Source organism: Xiphophorus couchianus, chromosome 12 (assembly GCF_001444195.1).
Source record: "Xiphophorus couchianus chromosome 12, X_couchianus-1.0, whole genome shotgun sequence".
Taxonomy (NCBI): Eukaryota; Metazoa; Chordata; class Actinopteri; order Cyprinodontiformes; family Poeciliidae; genus Xiphophorus; species Xiphophorus couchianus.
Window position 1 is genome coordinate 26,806,988 of NC_040239.1, and position 16,031 is coordinate 26,823,018.

The following is a 16,031-nucleotide window of genomic DNA, read 5'->3' on the forward strand; positions in this document are numbered from 1 at the left end:
GTGAACAGCTAAACCGGACTGCCACTGATGTTTTGGACACTTCTAAAGTAAAAGCGTTTAAGTTCTCCGATACAACAATGATATCTAGAGATGGAATCCTATTGCGTTGGCTTTCTTAAATCAAGACTGCATCTAGCATCAAAGTAGGCAGGGCCACATTGCTGTAATAGTAACCCATGTTTGCATGACCTTCAGCCATTTGGATTATTTATGCGTTGGTACAAGAGTGTGTGGCTGCGTGTGTATGCCATCCCCCCACCCTAAAGTGGCAGAGTACTGTGAATTTTACCCCATTAACACCAATAAACACACACACACCATACAGAACTGGGGGACATAAGCATGAACAAAAAAATTGAAGCCTTTTCAATTTATTTATTTACTGCAGCATATGAAAGAGAAAATATACCAACTCAACCAACAACTTTTGTTATATTGTAATAAAAATGTAGGTAGGATCACTCACAAAATAAAGTGGTTAACAATTTAAAAACTACTTGTTGAATATATACTTCTTTGTTAAAATTTCAACAACTTTTAGCAGGTAAATTCCCTTCAAAATTCCCTTTCGTGGGGTAAACAAAAAAAAAGTTGGAGCCAATCTATAGAGAAATGTCAATAAATCAATCCAAACACACAATGAAAGCCTTTCAGCTATTAACATTAGCTCAGATCAGTGGAGCACTTGAGAACATACCACATGCACATAATGTTACAGTTATAGAACAACTTGGCCATGAGGGAATTTCAGAACTGAACAAGCGATGACTTCCTGACTGTACCTCCAGGGAGACGTGGTTCGCTGCACACACTCTTAAAGATATGAGATGATAATACCATCCGGGTGGAAGCGCCACAAGACGTGTGTGCTCGTCTCAGAGATGAAGTCAGAAGACATCCTTATTTTATCTTTACACCAGCCGATGGGAATCGAAGCGCCGATGGAGTGAAATATTGATCGGCTTTCCTTTCGGGGTGGCTCTTTTTTTCTTTCTTTTTTACGCTGTCACAGGCGATATGGAGAGGCAGAGAGCTTTGTTGCTCTAACATCAGAGAGGGCATTCCACATCAAGGATCGATAAAAAAATCATAATGGCTTTTTTTTTTTTTTTTTTTTTGCTCAAAATGTTGAGCAAGGCCTGGAACTGAAACAAGAATGCAGTGGCGAGGGGGGCAGGGTGGGGATTCTTGGCTCCGGGATCTCTGGGAGCAGGAAACACATTAAAAGATTGTTTTTAATGTTGGCATTTAACATGACATTTATCCACATCACTCTCTTCACTCAATTTATTTCACTAAAATGGCTGGTCGCATTACTAATTCCACCCTGAATGATGACTGTAATAAAAGCTACATTGCCTTTTCAAGTGTTGCCAATAAATTCAACTCTCTCGCCCGCACGGCTCAGGGGCCAGCAGGGGCCAGTCTTTCTGTTTGATTAAACCTTGCTCCTCGGCGGTATAAAATATCCGAAAGCGCTCGAATTTACAACCTGCCCACTTAAATTATTGGCATCTGAATGGCTCTGTCGACAGCTTTTTGTGAAGCGTTCGGTTGTTCCCTTGTTTATTCGAGGTGGTGGCATCCTTCTACTTGTGATGATGGACTACACAGCCAGATTGACGTTTCATAGAAGTCATGTTAATTTGGGGCTTTCAGGGTTATTCTTATTTCAATGTGCGTTGAAATCACTGTCCAGATGAAATGCCTAATTTTGTCTCCGTTTCAACAATTCAAACCTGTCTTGCTTTTTCATTCCACCCAATTAACGAAATGACACTGAACCCCTGACAGAAAAATAGACCCTTAGTATGATTACACCACCTCCATGCTCAACAGTTGCAGTTGTATTCTTAGGTTTAAGTCCCTCATTGACTATTTTTACCCTTGTTCCTTTCATTGTTGCCAAATAACTGAAATGTTATGACTTCTAACCACTAAATGTATCCAAAAGATATTTGGCCTGTACAAGTGGGCAGCTGTACATTTCAGAAATCCTTTAAAGTAGCTGCACTTCCATTGACTATGTATTGGGTTTCCCACAGAGTAACACAAGCCTGGCGGGCCACCAGGCTTTACTTGTCCCCCTACTGAGTTTAGCATTGTTTATTTATTTTAGTTTTTAGATTATTTTTTTTTAATTATTGGCTTTTTAAAAAATTTTATAGTTGGTGTTTAGGTATTAATCTTCCAGTCTTCCAAAAAAACATATCTAACAAGTGATATTTTCAAATTTCCTGTCAACATTAAATATTTTTTAACTCAAAAACATGGCGTCCAGCTGGATGAATGACTGCGCTAGCTTCCTGAGCACGGGGCTTAGCGCGTTTTCTGGGGGAAACTTTGATGTGGTTGCGCAAATTGGAATTAGGAAAATCAATTTTTGTAATGTAAACACGCCAATTTAAAGGAAAATTTTTTTTTGTTTTTTCTTTTTTTGCTAGGATGAGGCGTTTTTTGTTGGCTGCATCGAAATTAGTGTATTTCACAAAACTGCAATGGAAACACTTTTTTTGCATCACGAGTCATTTGATCAACCACCGGATGCTAGTGCTGGTGTAAAAAAGACGAAGAAGACGACAGGAAGTGGTAGGAAGCATGTTTTTTTTTAAATGAATTATCATGTGAACGACAAACTTATTCACGTGTAATTTTAATTGCGCTTCATATTTAATGGAATCGCAGCAATTTCGAAATTGCGTTTTTTTCCAAAATAGTAGAATATCGACAAAGTTTTAGGCACATCGGTAAAGGAAATGCAGTGAGTGTTGATGTTTGAGTGGCACTTCCTACTTGACAAACATCTTCTCTGTCTTGGCTGATGTAGACATTCTCAACTGTGGATAATGAAGCAGCTTGAGTCTACGTGATTTTTGAGCTGCTTTTGAATATCATACACCATTTTAATTTATCAAAGAGTGGCAGTTTTAAAACAGGCCACAGAAATAACACAGATCCACACAGAATAGGAGAGATGAAGATGAATAGGAAGAACGAACAGGTTAATTTTGCACGCGGCGGTTGGCGTGATCTGACCCCCTGCGGTCCCATTCGTTGGCCGTGGAGTGTTCCCGATAGCAAAGCTCGCTGACTGAGGGCCCCGGGCTGATTTCTTGTTGAGTCCGCCTGTAAATTGCCACCAAACTGGTGAATTATTCTGTGATGTGTCACAGAGGAAGCCAAAAGCCCCATAGGCAAGCAACCACATACTTATGTTTTCCCTCACAGACAGCCTGCCCCAGGAAGCAAATTGAGATGTTTCAGTCGGGAGTCCAACGAGTGTATATTTAAAACAACTGAGTGTTTGAGACTATTGAGATTCATGTTTTTTGCAGTTCGACAGATAAATAATGACAAGCTATTTTAAGCAGCGTTTGAAAGGGTACACTTACCTGCAATCTTCCCTCATTTAAAGATCAGATTTATTACTGCATGTTGCTAACATATAGTTAGCACCCGAACCTGAAATACCGAGTTCTTCCATGTATGTGAAGAATAACCAACAATGTGAGAATGCAGTTGTTTACAGCTTATGCAATGAGTTCTAGTTCCCTCTTCACAGATAGGCTACAGCTTAGGAAAATCTGGATTCCAGATTCATCAGTTTAGCTCTTGAAATCTCCAGGCTGCAAAGGCAGTTATGATGGAGACAATATGCTGTTGACGTTATTTAGTCGACTTCTTTGACATGTTTTTCATATCATTCTTTCTACATGCTTACTTCTTTAAGTGCCTTACAGCAATGACATCTTCAACTCTCCTGGAAAAGCTGTCCAAAAAGTTTAGGTTCATGGTTGTGGAAAGTTTTCATTGTTGTTCCAGGAGAGTATCTGTGAGGTCATGCACTGATGTTGGATGTGACAGTCTGACTTGCAGCTCCACCCCAATGGTGTTTTATCAGATGGAGGTCAGGGCTCTGTTCATCTTCCACCTCACCCATCTTGCTCGTCCGTGCGTTTATGGACCTTATTTCATCCACTGGTGCACAGTCATGCATCCCCAAACTATTATCGCAGAGTGGGAGCATAATCCCAAATGTCATGAAGCATTAAGAGCTCCTTGCACTGGAACTGAGGGGCTGAGTCCAGCTCCTGTGAAACTGCCTCACACCACAAGTCCCTCTGCGCCAAATGTGAAACTGGGCAGCCAACTCCCAAACTCAGACTTTGCGTTATGTTGCCAGAGAGAGCAGTGTAATCAATCACATGTCCAATGCAGTAGACTCCAGTGGTGGTGAGTTCTACACTGCATTCAACACTGCATTGAATTTGGGGTTATGAGAGAGGAATACATGCCCTGCGACAGACTGGCGACCTGTCCAGGGTGTACCCCGCCTCTTGCCTGAAACTTTCGTTAGAGATAGGCACCAGCACCCTTCCTGACCCCATTAGAGACAAGGGTGTTAGAAAATGGATGGATGGAAGACAGGGATACAGCTATATAATTCAGAGATTATGCTAAAAGTCAACTGGAAAATTCAGTGAAATTAAGGGTGCATTCACACCAGCCTCCACTTTAATCAAACTCCAATTTGTTTGCTCCTTAGAAAGTCTGATTAGTTTGGGGAGGTGTGACTCGAACTCTGATGCGGACCAAAAAAAGTGAACTTTGATTTGTCTAAAAATCTAGGTCTTGGTTTGGTTGAAGTGAACTCTGGCTTGATTTGAATGCGTACATGGATGCAAGCGCAGCAGCGGAAGCGAACCAAGGCACAGGGAATAATGGTGAATACAACCAGAACAAACCTGAGAGTCTAACGCTAGTGGAAAAAATGGCTCATGGTCTTTTACCAAACCAAAACAGAAACCCTACAGCTGCTAAAATCTAATGGCATTGACATATTGCTTACATTTTTCAAAAGAAGGCCGTTGCTCTCATTTAGTCTTCTGAGGTTTTAGTGTCTTTTTCTGCAGTGATTTTTGGAGCAGCGCCACCACAGGCGAGGTGGTAAACAGGTTTTCAAAAGAGTTTGAATTGTTGGACAGCGTGTAAGCGAACCGCACCAGGCTGGAAATGTAACAAATGTCTCAGTTTTGGTCCCCAGTCGAACCGAGTCCACTGGACCACCAGGTGTGAAAACACCCTAAAAGCCATTGGTGAACACTTATAACCCACCATTAAAAGTTCCAAAATTGTTAATATAATCTGCACTCAAGACCTCTAATTTTTGTTGTTTATTCTTTTTGGGCTCTAGTCTAGGTGTCTGACCATATTTGAAGTGGCTAATGTCAGAAGATAAATGCCTTTCTGTTTGCACCACATGTGGTCCGCGGTAAGACTGCGGCTGTCTTTCTTAAAATACCTTTTAAACAGAGTATTTATCCAACACAAAATGTTTGTGAGACTCTTTCGGCTTATTCTGAGATCTTCATAGTGCAGGCAGTGGTAAGTGGCAATCCCGAAATACTTGCAGCTAATGTGGTGTTTCTGGGAAATTGCGAAGCAAAACTACTTTTATGCAAATTGATTGTGCTGTCGGGTAGATAGAGTACAGTGTGATGTACTGTGGGTGATTATACCAAGGACTACATTGAGCAAGTGAGGATAATGAGATTTTATTTCTTTTTATTCACATCTGATTATGCAGTGTATCTGAGTATAAACAAACATAGAGATGTTAGACGTCGTATTTCCTTTTGGTTTAGAGTACGAACCTCCATCTTTCTCTCTTGGTTGCTGTGGAGAACAGTAACTGGGTAGGTGAGCAACTTGTCAATATTCAAACCAGCGAACGGTCTTGTTTTCCTGTCGTTTTCCCCCCACTGTGAATAAACCCCTCTCTGTGTGAGCAGCTTTGCGAGAACTAATTCAGTAAGGAGCTTAAAAAAAACGGAGGACCAGGTATGGAGAGAGAGGGCTGTGAGGGAGAGGGAAGAGATTACCTCTGTTTCTTCCATGCTACTATTTGCCGTGAGTCTAATCCATGGCTATAGACTCTGAGCTCCCACATCGGAGTCACTCAAACACTGGTTTCTTTGAAACGCTTAGAAGCGCCTGTGCTTGGAGGTATGGGGGTGGGGGGAATGAGCAGAGGGAGGCTGTCACGCGTTTATGATGTATAAGTGGCAGAATTGTCCTTTTTTTTTTTGGTTTGCATCCTCGGCCACGATAAGGATTCGTTCAATCCGAGGTCAGGGGCAAAGACTGGCTTAAGGTTATTTTTTGATGAGATACAGTGATTCCGACAGTGTGTATTTTGTTCAGGCCTGGGATTGAGAAATGAAGGATCTGAGGGAAAGTAATAAAAAAAAAATAAAAAATCTCTTCACACATAAACACCATATCCTTTGTAAATGCTCTGGCTCCCGAGAAATCAATACCTCTAGATTTCACAGTGGAGCACCAGGCCGCTGTAAGATGCTCAAATCCCTGCTCTGCAGTAAAAGAAAATACATTCTGCTGGAGCTGGAAACATTTGTGCAAACATCCTTTTAGTGTATGAGGACATATTCTGGAAACAGTCCCTTGAATCGTTATGTTTTTTTTATACGGTAACATTTTTGGCATTTAATGTGGCCAAGGCGAACGAGATTCTTCTTTGCAGTCAGGATGGTAAAAACACCAGCGTGCTGGAGGTATTTACATCTTCATCCTTGACTCGAACACTTCTCCAAAAATGACATTTTAAGTGTATGTTCCCTAGTCGGGGCTGCACAGTGGCGCAGTTGGTAGCACTGTTGCCTTGCAGCAAGAAGGTCCTGGGTTCGATTCCCGGCCGGGGTCTTTCTGCATGGAGTTTGCATGTTCTCCCTGTGCATGCGTGGGTTCTTTCCGGGTACTCCGGCTTCCTCCCACAGTCCAAAAACATGACTGTCAGGTCAATTGGTTTCTCTAAATTCTCCCTAGGTGTGAGTGTGTGTGTGAATGGTTGTTTGTCCTGTATGTCTCTGTGTTGCCCTGCGACAGACTGGCGACCTGTCCGGGGTGTACCCCGCCTCTCGCCTGGAACGTAGCTGGAGATAGGCACCAGCAACCCTCCCGACCCCATTAGGGACAAGGGTGAACAGAAAATGGATGGATGGATGGATGGGTGTTCCCTAGTCACCAAAATGTATGTAACTTTGTATATGCAAGACATATTTGTTGATTAAAACAGAAAAAAATAACCTTAAACTCTGTAAGTCCATACTTAATACATTGTACATTGCGAAGGTATTCAACTTTTTTCTTCCATTTTGTCATTGTGCAACCACAAACCTTAGTAGGTGTATGTGCCAGAAAAAAAAAAAACCATTGTTGTCAATTATTTAAAAATTTTTTAATAATTGAAACTAAAACAAAAATGCTATTCGAATAATTTAACCAGTAGGACAATCTCTGGAGGAGCTGAAGAGATATAGAGCTCAGGTAGGAGAACCTGTTGAGAGAGCAACTACACTATTTGTGTGAGCTCTCCCACTGTTGCCGTATGCGAAGAATGTCAAACAGAAAAACATCATTGAAAGAAAGAAAAAAGGAAAAAGGAGGCTGATCACTTGCAAAAGGTTATAGTTCAGAGTTGACCACTATCTTGTCTGTACATTTTTGCATAAAATACATTTACGTTTGTGATTCTGACAAGATGCTGTGCTGCAGCAACATCTGAGTGGCATGTCTCTAAATGTAGGAGAGACGTGCCTAAATATATTTTTCTCAGTAATATACTGTATCTCAAGGCTTTTGTGAATGAACTGATGAATCCTTGGGTACAGCAATTTAATTCGTAGCACAGTCTGCTTTAATGACTCTTATTTTGTGGGTTTTGTTTACGTCCCTTATGTATTTTCCATTAAAAGCACAGAGGTAATCCCAGCGAGAGACACTTTCACGGGAGATTACAGGTGATTGTTTCTGTCGCAGAGCGCAGAGTGCGTTCGTTGAAATAGTGGGAACAACATGGAAGAAGTACAGTAAGTTTAAACAGTGCAAAGAACCACATCAGTGAAGTTGCTTTATTTAGATCCAGAGTTTTACAAATGACTTGCAGCTGAGGAGATAATCAGATAATCAGAATCATAATCAGATATTTGCAAAACGGGATTTTTATTTATTTATTTTTGCTTACTTATGAATGAAAATTAGATGTCTACACTCAATATAAGAACAAAAAAATAAATAAATCCTGTAACAATGTGGCAAATCAATCCCAGTTCATTAGAGTTAGCACTTTAATCCCATGCAGGAGGTTCAGAGAAACTTTAATCTGTTGCTGCCATTCCTAAACGTTTACCTCAGACCTGTGACTATGTCACATATAGTGAATGAAAAGTGCTGCAGAAGTATTCATGGCAGCGTAGGAGGAGACATGACGCAGCAGAGAACTGAAACCTAAGGTTACACAGTGCAGTGATTGCATAACGTCGTTATCCTTAACTCCTGATCCAAAGGATGTACCTTAATCTGGCAGCGGTACAGGATTCCCCAGATGTCACCGGGGAAGTTTCCCGCGCTGCAGATCCAGAAGCACATGAATCTAAAAAGCCTAATCCAAGGGTAAACTCGACAACCCATATGTTTCAAATAGTTACAGCGCGCTCATGAAATGTTGACCTTTACAGGCCAGTAAAATGTGGCTGAGCACACTTTGTGTTGGTGACTTTAGCAGAGCAGCAGACGGAGCTTTCACAGTCTGATGATGGATGCGTCGGCGTGTGTGTGTGTGTGTGTGTGTGTGTGCTTCTATTTTCTACAAGTGATAACCTGTCGTAGGGAAGCACATGACTCAGCTGGTTGAGTCTCCAATGGGGAAGGAGAGGCTGGGGGGTGAGGGTCTCTCAGATCCACAGAGCATGATGCTGCTCAAAAGAAAACTCTACATCTGCACGTGTTTTGATAAGTAACATTTTTAAATCAGATTAATCACACTATAGCGCTGTGATTGATCACTATTGATCACCACGCTTAACTTTGTAAGCTTGAATTGTAGATGTAAAAAAATAAATAAAAATGCATGTTGTCACAAGAATGTTAAAGAAAATCTTTTAATTTCTCAAACCAAACCAGGTTTTTACATTCAGGACGGTTTAAAAGAAGTCGCTTTGATTCAAACGTCATTTAGACACGTTGACTATATGAACTGCCTTCATAAAGGCTTCGGTGGATGGATAATTCATCGTGGCAATAACTACAGACTACTAATTGATTTTATCCCAACGTCCAAATGTTGTTTTTCAAATGAAATGTGCCGCAGAGCACACTAGTCTGACCGTGCTCGCTCATCTTTTCGCAAATGCAAATGACCGCAGTACAAGACCGCACTGTTGTGAACTTAGTAACCCTAGTAAGGAGAGAAAGGTTTGGGTTAAATCAATCTGCATTATGTAATATTAATGTTTTAAACTTTTCAGATTAACCGCATGCATCCATGGACTAACGTGCTGACATCAACAGCCCTAGTTTTTGATACAAATTAAGAAAGGAAATAACATTTAGCTGGGGGATTTATTTATGTATTCATGTCGTATTTTTTAGTCCTTCACATAAAGTCAGTTTTTATTGCCAGTCATTCCCCAAATACTGCAACTATCCCAGTAAAAGTTGATGAGCCACCCCAAGATTCCAAGCAGCCCCCAGGTGACAACCCCATTGTGTATTTCTAGTAGCGCCCCTGGATGTAGCATCTGCTTTGGCACACAGACATACAAAATACATCCAAACCGTGTCAAAGAACGATTTCCCCCCCCCTTTCTCCTTTTTTTCTTTCTTTTTCTTTTTTTTAAACGAGCTTCCTTCCTTTGGTAAATTGTAGGCCACGGGTGGCGGAAATACGTCAGTTATGTGGGTTTTCTGAAGCTCGAGTGCGTCTCTTAATTTCGGATGAAGGGAACGAGAAGGGAGGGAGAGGAGATTTTAATCACTCCTGTCGCTTTAAGGACACATATCAAAGCCTTATTATGCGAATTGAAAATACCATGAGCCAGTGAGCCAACTGAGCAGCCAGGGGGACGGACTGGAGTGGATTTATAGGGGAAACTCAACATTATCTGAGCTGGAAGAGACCGCTTCATCGCCTTGTGGAGTTTGATTTCACACTGGATGGTTGGTTTATTCGGACGGCTCGGGTCATTTTAATTTTTTTTTTTTAAATTTATTTATTTTCTCCCTCCTTGGTGGAAATATTGCGCAGAAGTACAGCTCTCTCAGACTTGGGATTCTTTACCCCCTGAAGCGATGAGGAGGAATATCACTTAAAAACTCAACGGCGTCGCGTGCGGGGATTATTCGCGACACTCGTACGTGTTGGTTTCGGACGGATAGTATCCCGCGAGCTCCCTCTCCGTGTCTGACAGCCCTGGATCATGGGCTGGGGTGGTGGAAAAGAACAACGGCCAGCGACATGATTCCTCTACGGCGTCTGCGGCACGCTGCGTGGTCAGGCTCGAACATCGCTGGCTATGATTCCCGTGCAACAAAAGTTGCGAGGCGGCTGTAATGCGCGGATTTTTCCACAGTTTGCCCGTTTTGCACCTGCTTTCACGGACCCCGCGTCGACACCGTGCGGATTCGTGACGGAAAAAGCGTGCGGATCCGCGCCGCTTCGCCCGCTCCCTCGCCGACTGTGCGGGATACTTGAACATTTGCCTCGCCGTAGTGGAAATCGGGGAGGTTTGTACTCAAGGTCACTGAGTGTTTTCAGGCGTTATTTGCCTTCCCATCCACACTAGCGCACACAGACGCCTTCGCGAACACACACACACACACACACACACACACACACACCATATACACTCTATAGCGCACGCGCACATGCTCGCGCACGCGTACTTGCACACGTGCGCGCGCGGCGCTATCCGCACGTTATAGCGCAGCCTCTAATTCTCAGTCCAGTGTGTGTTATTTGTTATTATACGGTTCCGCGAGTCTGTGGGCGTGCACGTCCTGTGGAGTTTTTTTTTCTCCTCTTCTTCTTCTTCTTTTTCCGTTTTTTTCCCCGTGTTATTTTGACACTGCATGCAAGCTCTTTCCAATAACATGGATGGGAAACTGAAGCAGGGTCGGAGATGCCGGGCCAAACGGGAGAGGGTGCGGAGGTTGCGGGAGCCGGGGAGCAAAGACGCCCGCAGCCCCGAGCCCAACTCCTCCTGTTCTGACAGGGAGGGACAGAGTCCCGGGAGAGACGCCGCCTCCCCGGCCGCTAAAAAGACGCCTCACCCCGCTGCCGCCGCCAGAGCCCCGCGCCCCCCTCGGAGGAAGAGACGGGAGTCCAGCTCGCAGGAGGAGGATATCATTGATGGATTTGCTATTGCCAGCTTCATCAGCCTGGAACGTCTGGAGGTAAAGAGGAGCTGTATCAGTTCCCTTTGTGTGTGTGTTTGTGTGTTTCTGCTCATCATCAGTGATGCTTATCGAAAAGTGCGGGGGGTCACTGAGGTTGAAGTCTGGTCTAATTTGTCATTAGTTTCTTTCAAATGACGCCAGGTAGAACCTTGACTCTTCATGTCAGCTGATAGGCTGGATCAGCTATTGGTTTGATGATGATTCCTTAGGGCTGCTGACAGCTGTGTGGGTCCATATCTGTTTGTTTTGGGGGGCTTCCAGGTCTGTGCTGACATAAAAAGGAAATGGGGGGGGGAAATGTTTTGCAGCTACAACATCTGTCTGGTTTACTGAATCTTAGAAGTTTTGTGTGTGAGCGGTTAATTATTGACAGCATCTGTTTTATTGAGGGGAAGAAAAAATAAACATGTTGTCCTGTCACTTTTGGCTATGGCTGATGTGTTGCTTCATATTCTCATTCACTACCAGCTATCAGTGTGCTCTTGACATTGTGCCCTTTGATAAACTGCCTACTGCGGGGTTCATCTGTTATAGCCTGATATACCATGTGCTGATAAGTCTGTTCCTATCATTACTCTCTGGCATGCTGGGTGTCAGAAAAGGAGGTTTCTCCTCCTGACACCTTTCACTGTTTATTCATTTGATTTTTTTATTTTTATTTTTAATACTGCCATATTCTTTTGCTTCTTGGCATGTTTAAGGGCAGCAATCCCACAGAGTGATGGTCATAAGCACTCCTGCTTCCTACATGCAGCTTAGTCAGATTTGCTCAACCAGTTGTCCACGCTCACGCTTCACTCAGTTGTAGCTGCATCATCAGTTTCCTACCTCCCATCTGTAAAGTTCAGCAGCTATGGGTCAGCAGTGGTTACATAGCTTTTTGAGTCAAACTGTACCAAGACATCTACTAGTGACCAGAGAAGAAATTTTTTTTTTTTTACCCCTGAACACCCCAGACTGATTGGCAAGTTGGAAACTCACTCTGGTTAGCGATTATGTCACCAGGTTGTAGCTACCATTTATGTGGAAGTTGGTACTAAGTCAAGATGAGTCAAAGACAGCCCCTGCTCCAGACGAGTTTAACAGGTTTATTTTTGGGGGAGAAAAACGAATCCACGTAGCAATAACAATATTACTCAAGTAAAAGAAAAAGGTACAGTGCAGTAAAACTACTCTTATAAGTACCTTTTTTACAAAAAAGTTACTCAAGTGAATGTAACAAGTACTACCCACTTTTGAACATAGACAACACCAGTAGCCTTGTTAACAAGCTTAACGTGGTGTGTTGGTGTTAGCTAGTCATGTTTTTGCTAACACCTGCGTCCAACAGCATTACTCAACTCAGTCGGTTGGCTTGGAGGAAAAACTATGCAAAGTTCTTTGCGTTTTGCTGGTTTGCTGCCATGATTCTAACACACCTGAGCAGCTCTGCACAGCAGCAGCAGGTTGCCTTCCCTGCCGAACAGGTGTAAACCCAGCGCGCGTTGTAGCGCTAATGTTGCGTTTAAAGGCGGCTCGGAAGAGCAAGTTACGATGCGTTAACAACGGATTACACACTTTTAACTGCTGAAAAAAGTGACAGAAGGCACCGATGTGGGAAGTGCGGAAGCCCCTACTGTATCAAATTGATATAGGAATTACAGAGAGTTGGCCACTTTAAGGTTAATTAACAACAAACAGCTTCCAGTCCAGGGGGGGCACGGCTGACTGTGGGCGGGCCATGGCCGCCAATGCCCTTGACGGCCAGACCCAGCGCCCTATTGGTAAATATTTTTAGCATTAAAACGAAGCCAAATAAGTCTTTGAAGCTCTTTACATAGAAACCGTCACATCAGACATGTTTCTGGTTTAATTCGGCTGCAAGACAAAGAGAGAGAGCAGCTCTTTAGCAAATAACAGGAAGGCTAAAGAAAATACTGCACCACTGTTCTGTTTATCCTATTGAATTTTCAGTAAAAGTCTTTCATGGTACATTTTTGATTTATACATATTGGTCGCCTTTTGAAAATCTCAAAGTTAAAGTATGGATTCATATACAGAAAGTAGTGTTTTTGTAGTTCTAACCAAAATAAACCATTACACAGTGCTAAAAACCATTTAAAATGTGAATTCTGTTATCAGTCAGTCTTACTTTCACAATATTAACAATATTCCACAGTGACTCTCACACACATGGCAATACTGCGACTGTGTCCCTGTTACTGATGCAAATAGATGTAATCGGAAAACGTTGGTGTTGGGATGTTGAAGATATGTAGTGGTGGACCAATTGATTGGCCAGTGACTAAAATTGGACAATTTGTCACTGAACAAATCAGTGTGCATGTTTCTTCTTTACGATCACCTTTGACTGGTGATCGGCAAAACAAAATCAGATTTCATTTAGCCTTTTAATGGCATCTGAAGAACTTTGTAGCCCATATTTGTTAAATTTGAGTTTAAACAAAAAGTTTACACATAACCATTAAAGAAAATCAGAGCTCCAAGTAGAGTATAAATCGGCATTAGCCAGTAAAAGCCTTTGTTGGTACGCGCTATAAAATGACAAAAAGTCCTGATTTCTTTGATGATTTACATCGATGCATCGTTTGATGGCGACAATAAGAGACAAACTAAAGCGTTTGTCTTCCCCCCAAATAACTTTGTTTCAATAGAAACGCCTTCACGCAGTGTTGTGTAAAGTATTTCTACCCTTTTGAGTTTTATGGACACCACTTCTAGCTGAGAGAGAGAGAGAGAGACTTTAAAGTCAGACGCAGCAAAGTGCCTCTGACTGGCCCTGTCTGCAAGGACGCGGGTGAAATTCATGCTCTGTTGGTAATCTTTTTACGTCGGCTCTCGTGCAGTTGTCATTTTAGTTTCCCCGAGTTTCACGCCAGCCGGGTACCTCGCTGCAGCAGAGATTGGGTTTCTTCTGAGGGCTTTATCTTCAAATGAAAGGAGATACTGGCTGGCGCTGGGGGATGTGAAGCCAGATAATTATACAGTTTCTGTTTTACACATTTATCAGCAATAATAGTTTTCTTAGTCAAGTGCTAAATCAGTGTTGAGTGAACACAGAGAGTAACAGTGCGCTCTGCTGTACATAGAAGCTTATGTTTCAAGGCTAAGCAAATGAGGCATGATATGGCTCTATGTGAAATGATACTTGCATCCCAGCTACTTGCTGGTAATTGGTCTGATTTGCATGCAAATGGAGTGCGCTTATTAAAGGGTGCTGCTGGATCCGGTGAAATTAAAAGAAGCTTTTTAGCACCCTTTGATTCTTGTGCGTGTGTGGGGAGACGGAGCGAGCGCGTTCACTTTGTGCCAGCTTTCATCTCCCGTTTGCCGAACGCGACAAATGCCGCGTTTGTTTGCACCGTAGCGTAGCGTGAGTGAAAACGCCCCTTTAAAAAAAAAAAAAGAATGAAAAAGAGTCTGCGTCCTCTGGAGGCATCGCATCATCGGCCGTGACTCATGCTTTCACCTGCTCGCTGCATGCTTGAGTGCAACTCATGACCTACACTACCTGCGCTAATTACCCATCAATTATGAGGAGGACACGGCAGCCAGGGAATAGCTCTGACCTATTGCATCACGCTCCAGTAAGCCAGCATGGCCACCGTTGAGCTGCTGTGTGCTGCTCTTAACCTCTTCGAGGTGACTGATAACCAGCCCTGGTGTGTTTATCATGATATTTTGTGGTACTATTGACGATAAGAGCTATTTGTTACTTTTTTTAAGGTAAGTGTATGGCATAGAAGTCATACCCCACAAACACAAATGATACTTTTTAAAAATATAGGCATACAGAGAAGTGGGATTTGCATGACTAAACTGCACACACTAATTGCATTCAGTCATATTTTTTTCAATTATTGATATTTATTGATACTACCATTGGACAAACAGTGGAGGAAATAGTAAAGCTAGCAATCTTGACAGTTTTGGTGGGGGGCGGGGGGGTTAAACATTAATTTGAATTTATGGTGACAATGATGAATCAACATTTCTCTCATAACATAAACTTTATCACAAATAATGATAATCGGTACCATAAATCCCCATTCCTAAATCTCACTATTCTGTTTTTATCTGATTTTGTTTTTCCAACGATGATTTATACAGTATGTGGACAAAGATGTGCCAGGAGCCTAAAAATACATTCACCTCTCATGTCTTTGTACTACCCTCTCTCACCAGAAGGACAGGGTTTAGTATTCTTAAGCATTTTTGAAAGGTTGGCGCATGCAGAGAGAGAGAGAAATCTTTGAGCATTTTTCTTTGGTGTGACCATTCTCTCTAGATCAGGGGTCTCAAACTCCAGTCCTTGAGGGCCGCAGTCCTGCAACTTTTAGATGTGCCTCTGCTGCACCACACCTGAATATAATAATTAGGTCATTAGCAAGGCTCGAGAACTGATCTACACAAGGAGGAGGTAATTAAGCCATTTCATTCCAGTGTTTTGTACCTGTGGCACATCTAAAAACTGTAGGACAGCGGCCCTTGAGGACTGGAGTTTGAGACCCCTGCTCTAGATCACTCACAACATGATTCCACAGAACACATGTTCCAGTACCGGTTCAGTTCACGTGCCTCCGAACATCTGCATTTTGTTGAGAACCGATGCTGGTTTCCTTCTGTTTTGGGAACCAACAATGTGTGACCAGCTGTGTGTGTTACACAACATGTACGAACAATAGAAGAAGAGTAGCAAGAAGGTGGACCTTGATGCCCTGTGCATGTTTCTTCTTTATGTACACATATTTCTTTATGTATCCATTTCTTTCTTT

The 16,031-nt window shown here is 42.5% G+C and overlaps 1 protein-coding gene across 9 annotated transcripts in view; it reads left to right on the top strand.

The window, feature by feature from the left end:
* Positions 1-9,785: 9,785 nt before the first annotated feature.
* fbrsl1 (fibrosin-like 1) overlaps positions 9,786-16,031 on the top strand; it is a 353,758-nt gene continuing 347,512 nt past the window's right edge. For 7 of the 9 annotated variants that reach the window (XM_028033119.1, XM_028033125.1, XM_028033120.1 and 4 more), the window contains exon 1: positions 9,787-11,253. In XM_028033119.1, coding sequence (XP_027888920.1) covers positions 10,930-11,253 — 324 coding nt within the window. In that variant the 5' untranslated portion in view covers positions 9,787-10,929. Of the gene's footprint in view, positions 11,254-16,031 lie in introns of all 9 variants that reach the window. The other 2 variants (XM_028033124.1, XM_028033126.1) reach the window with 2 other exon arrangements.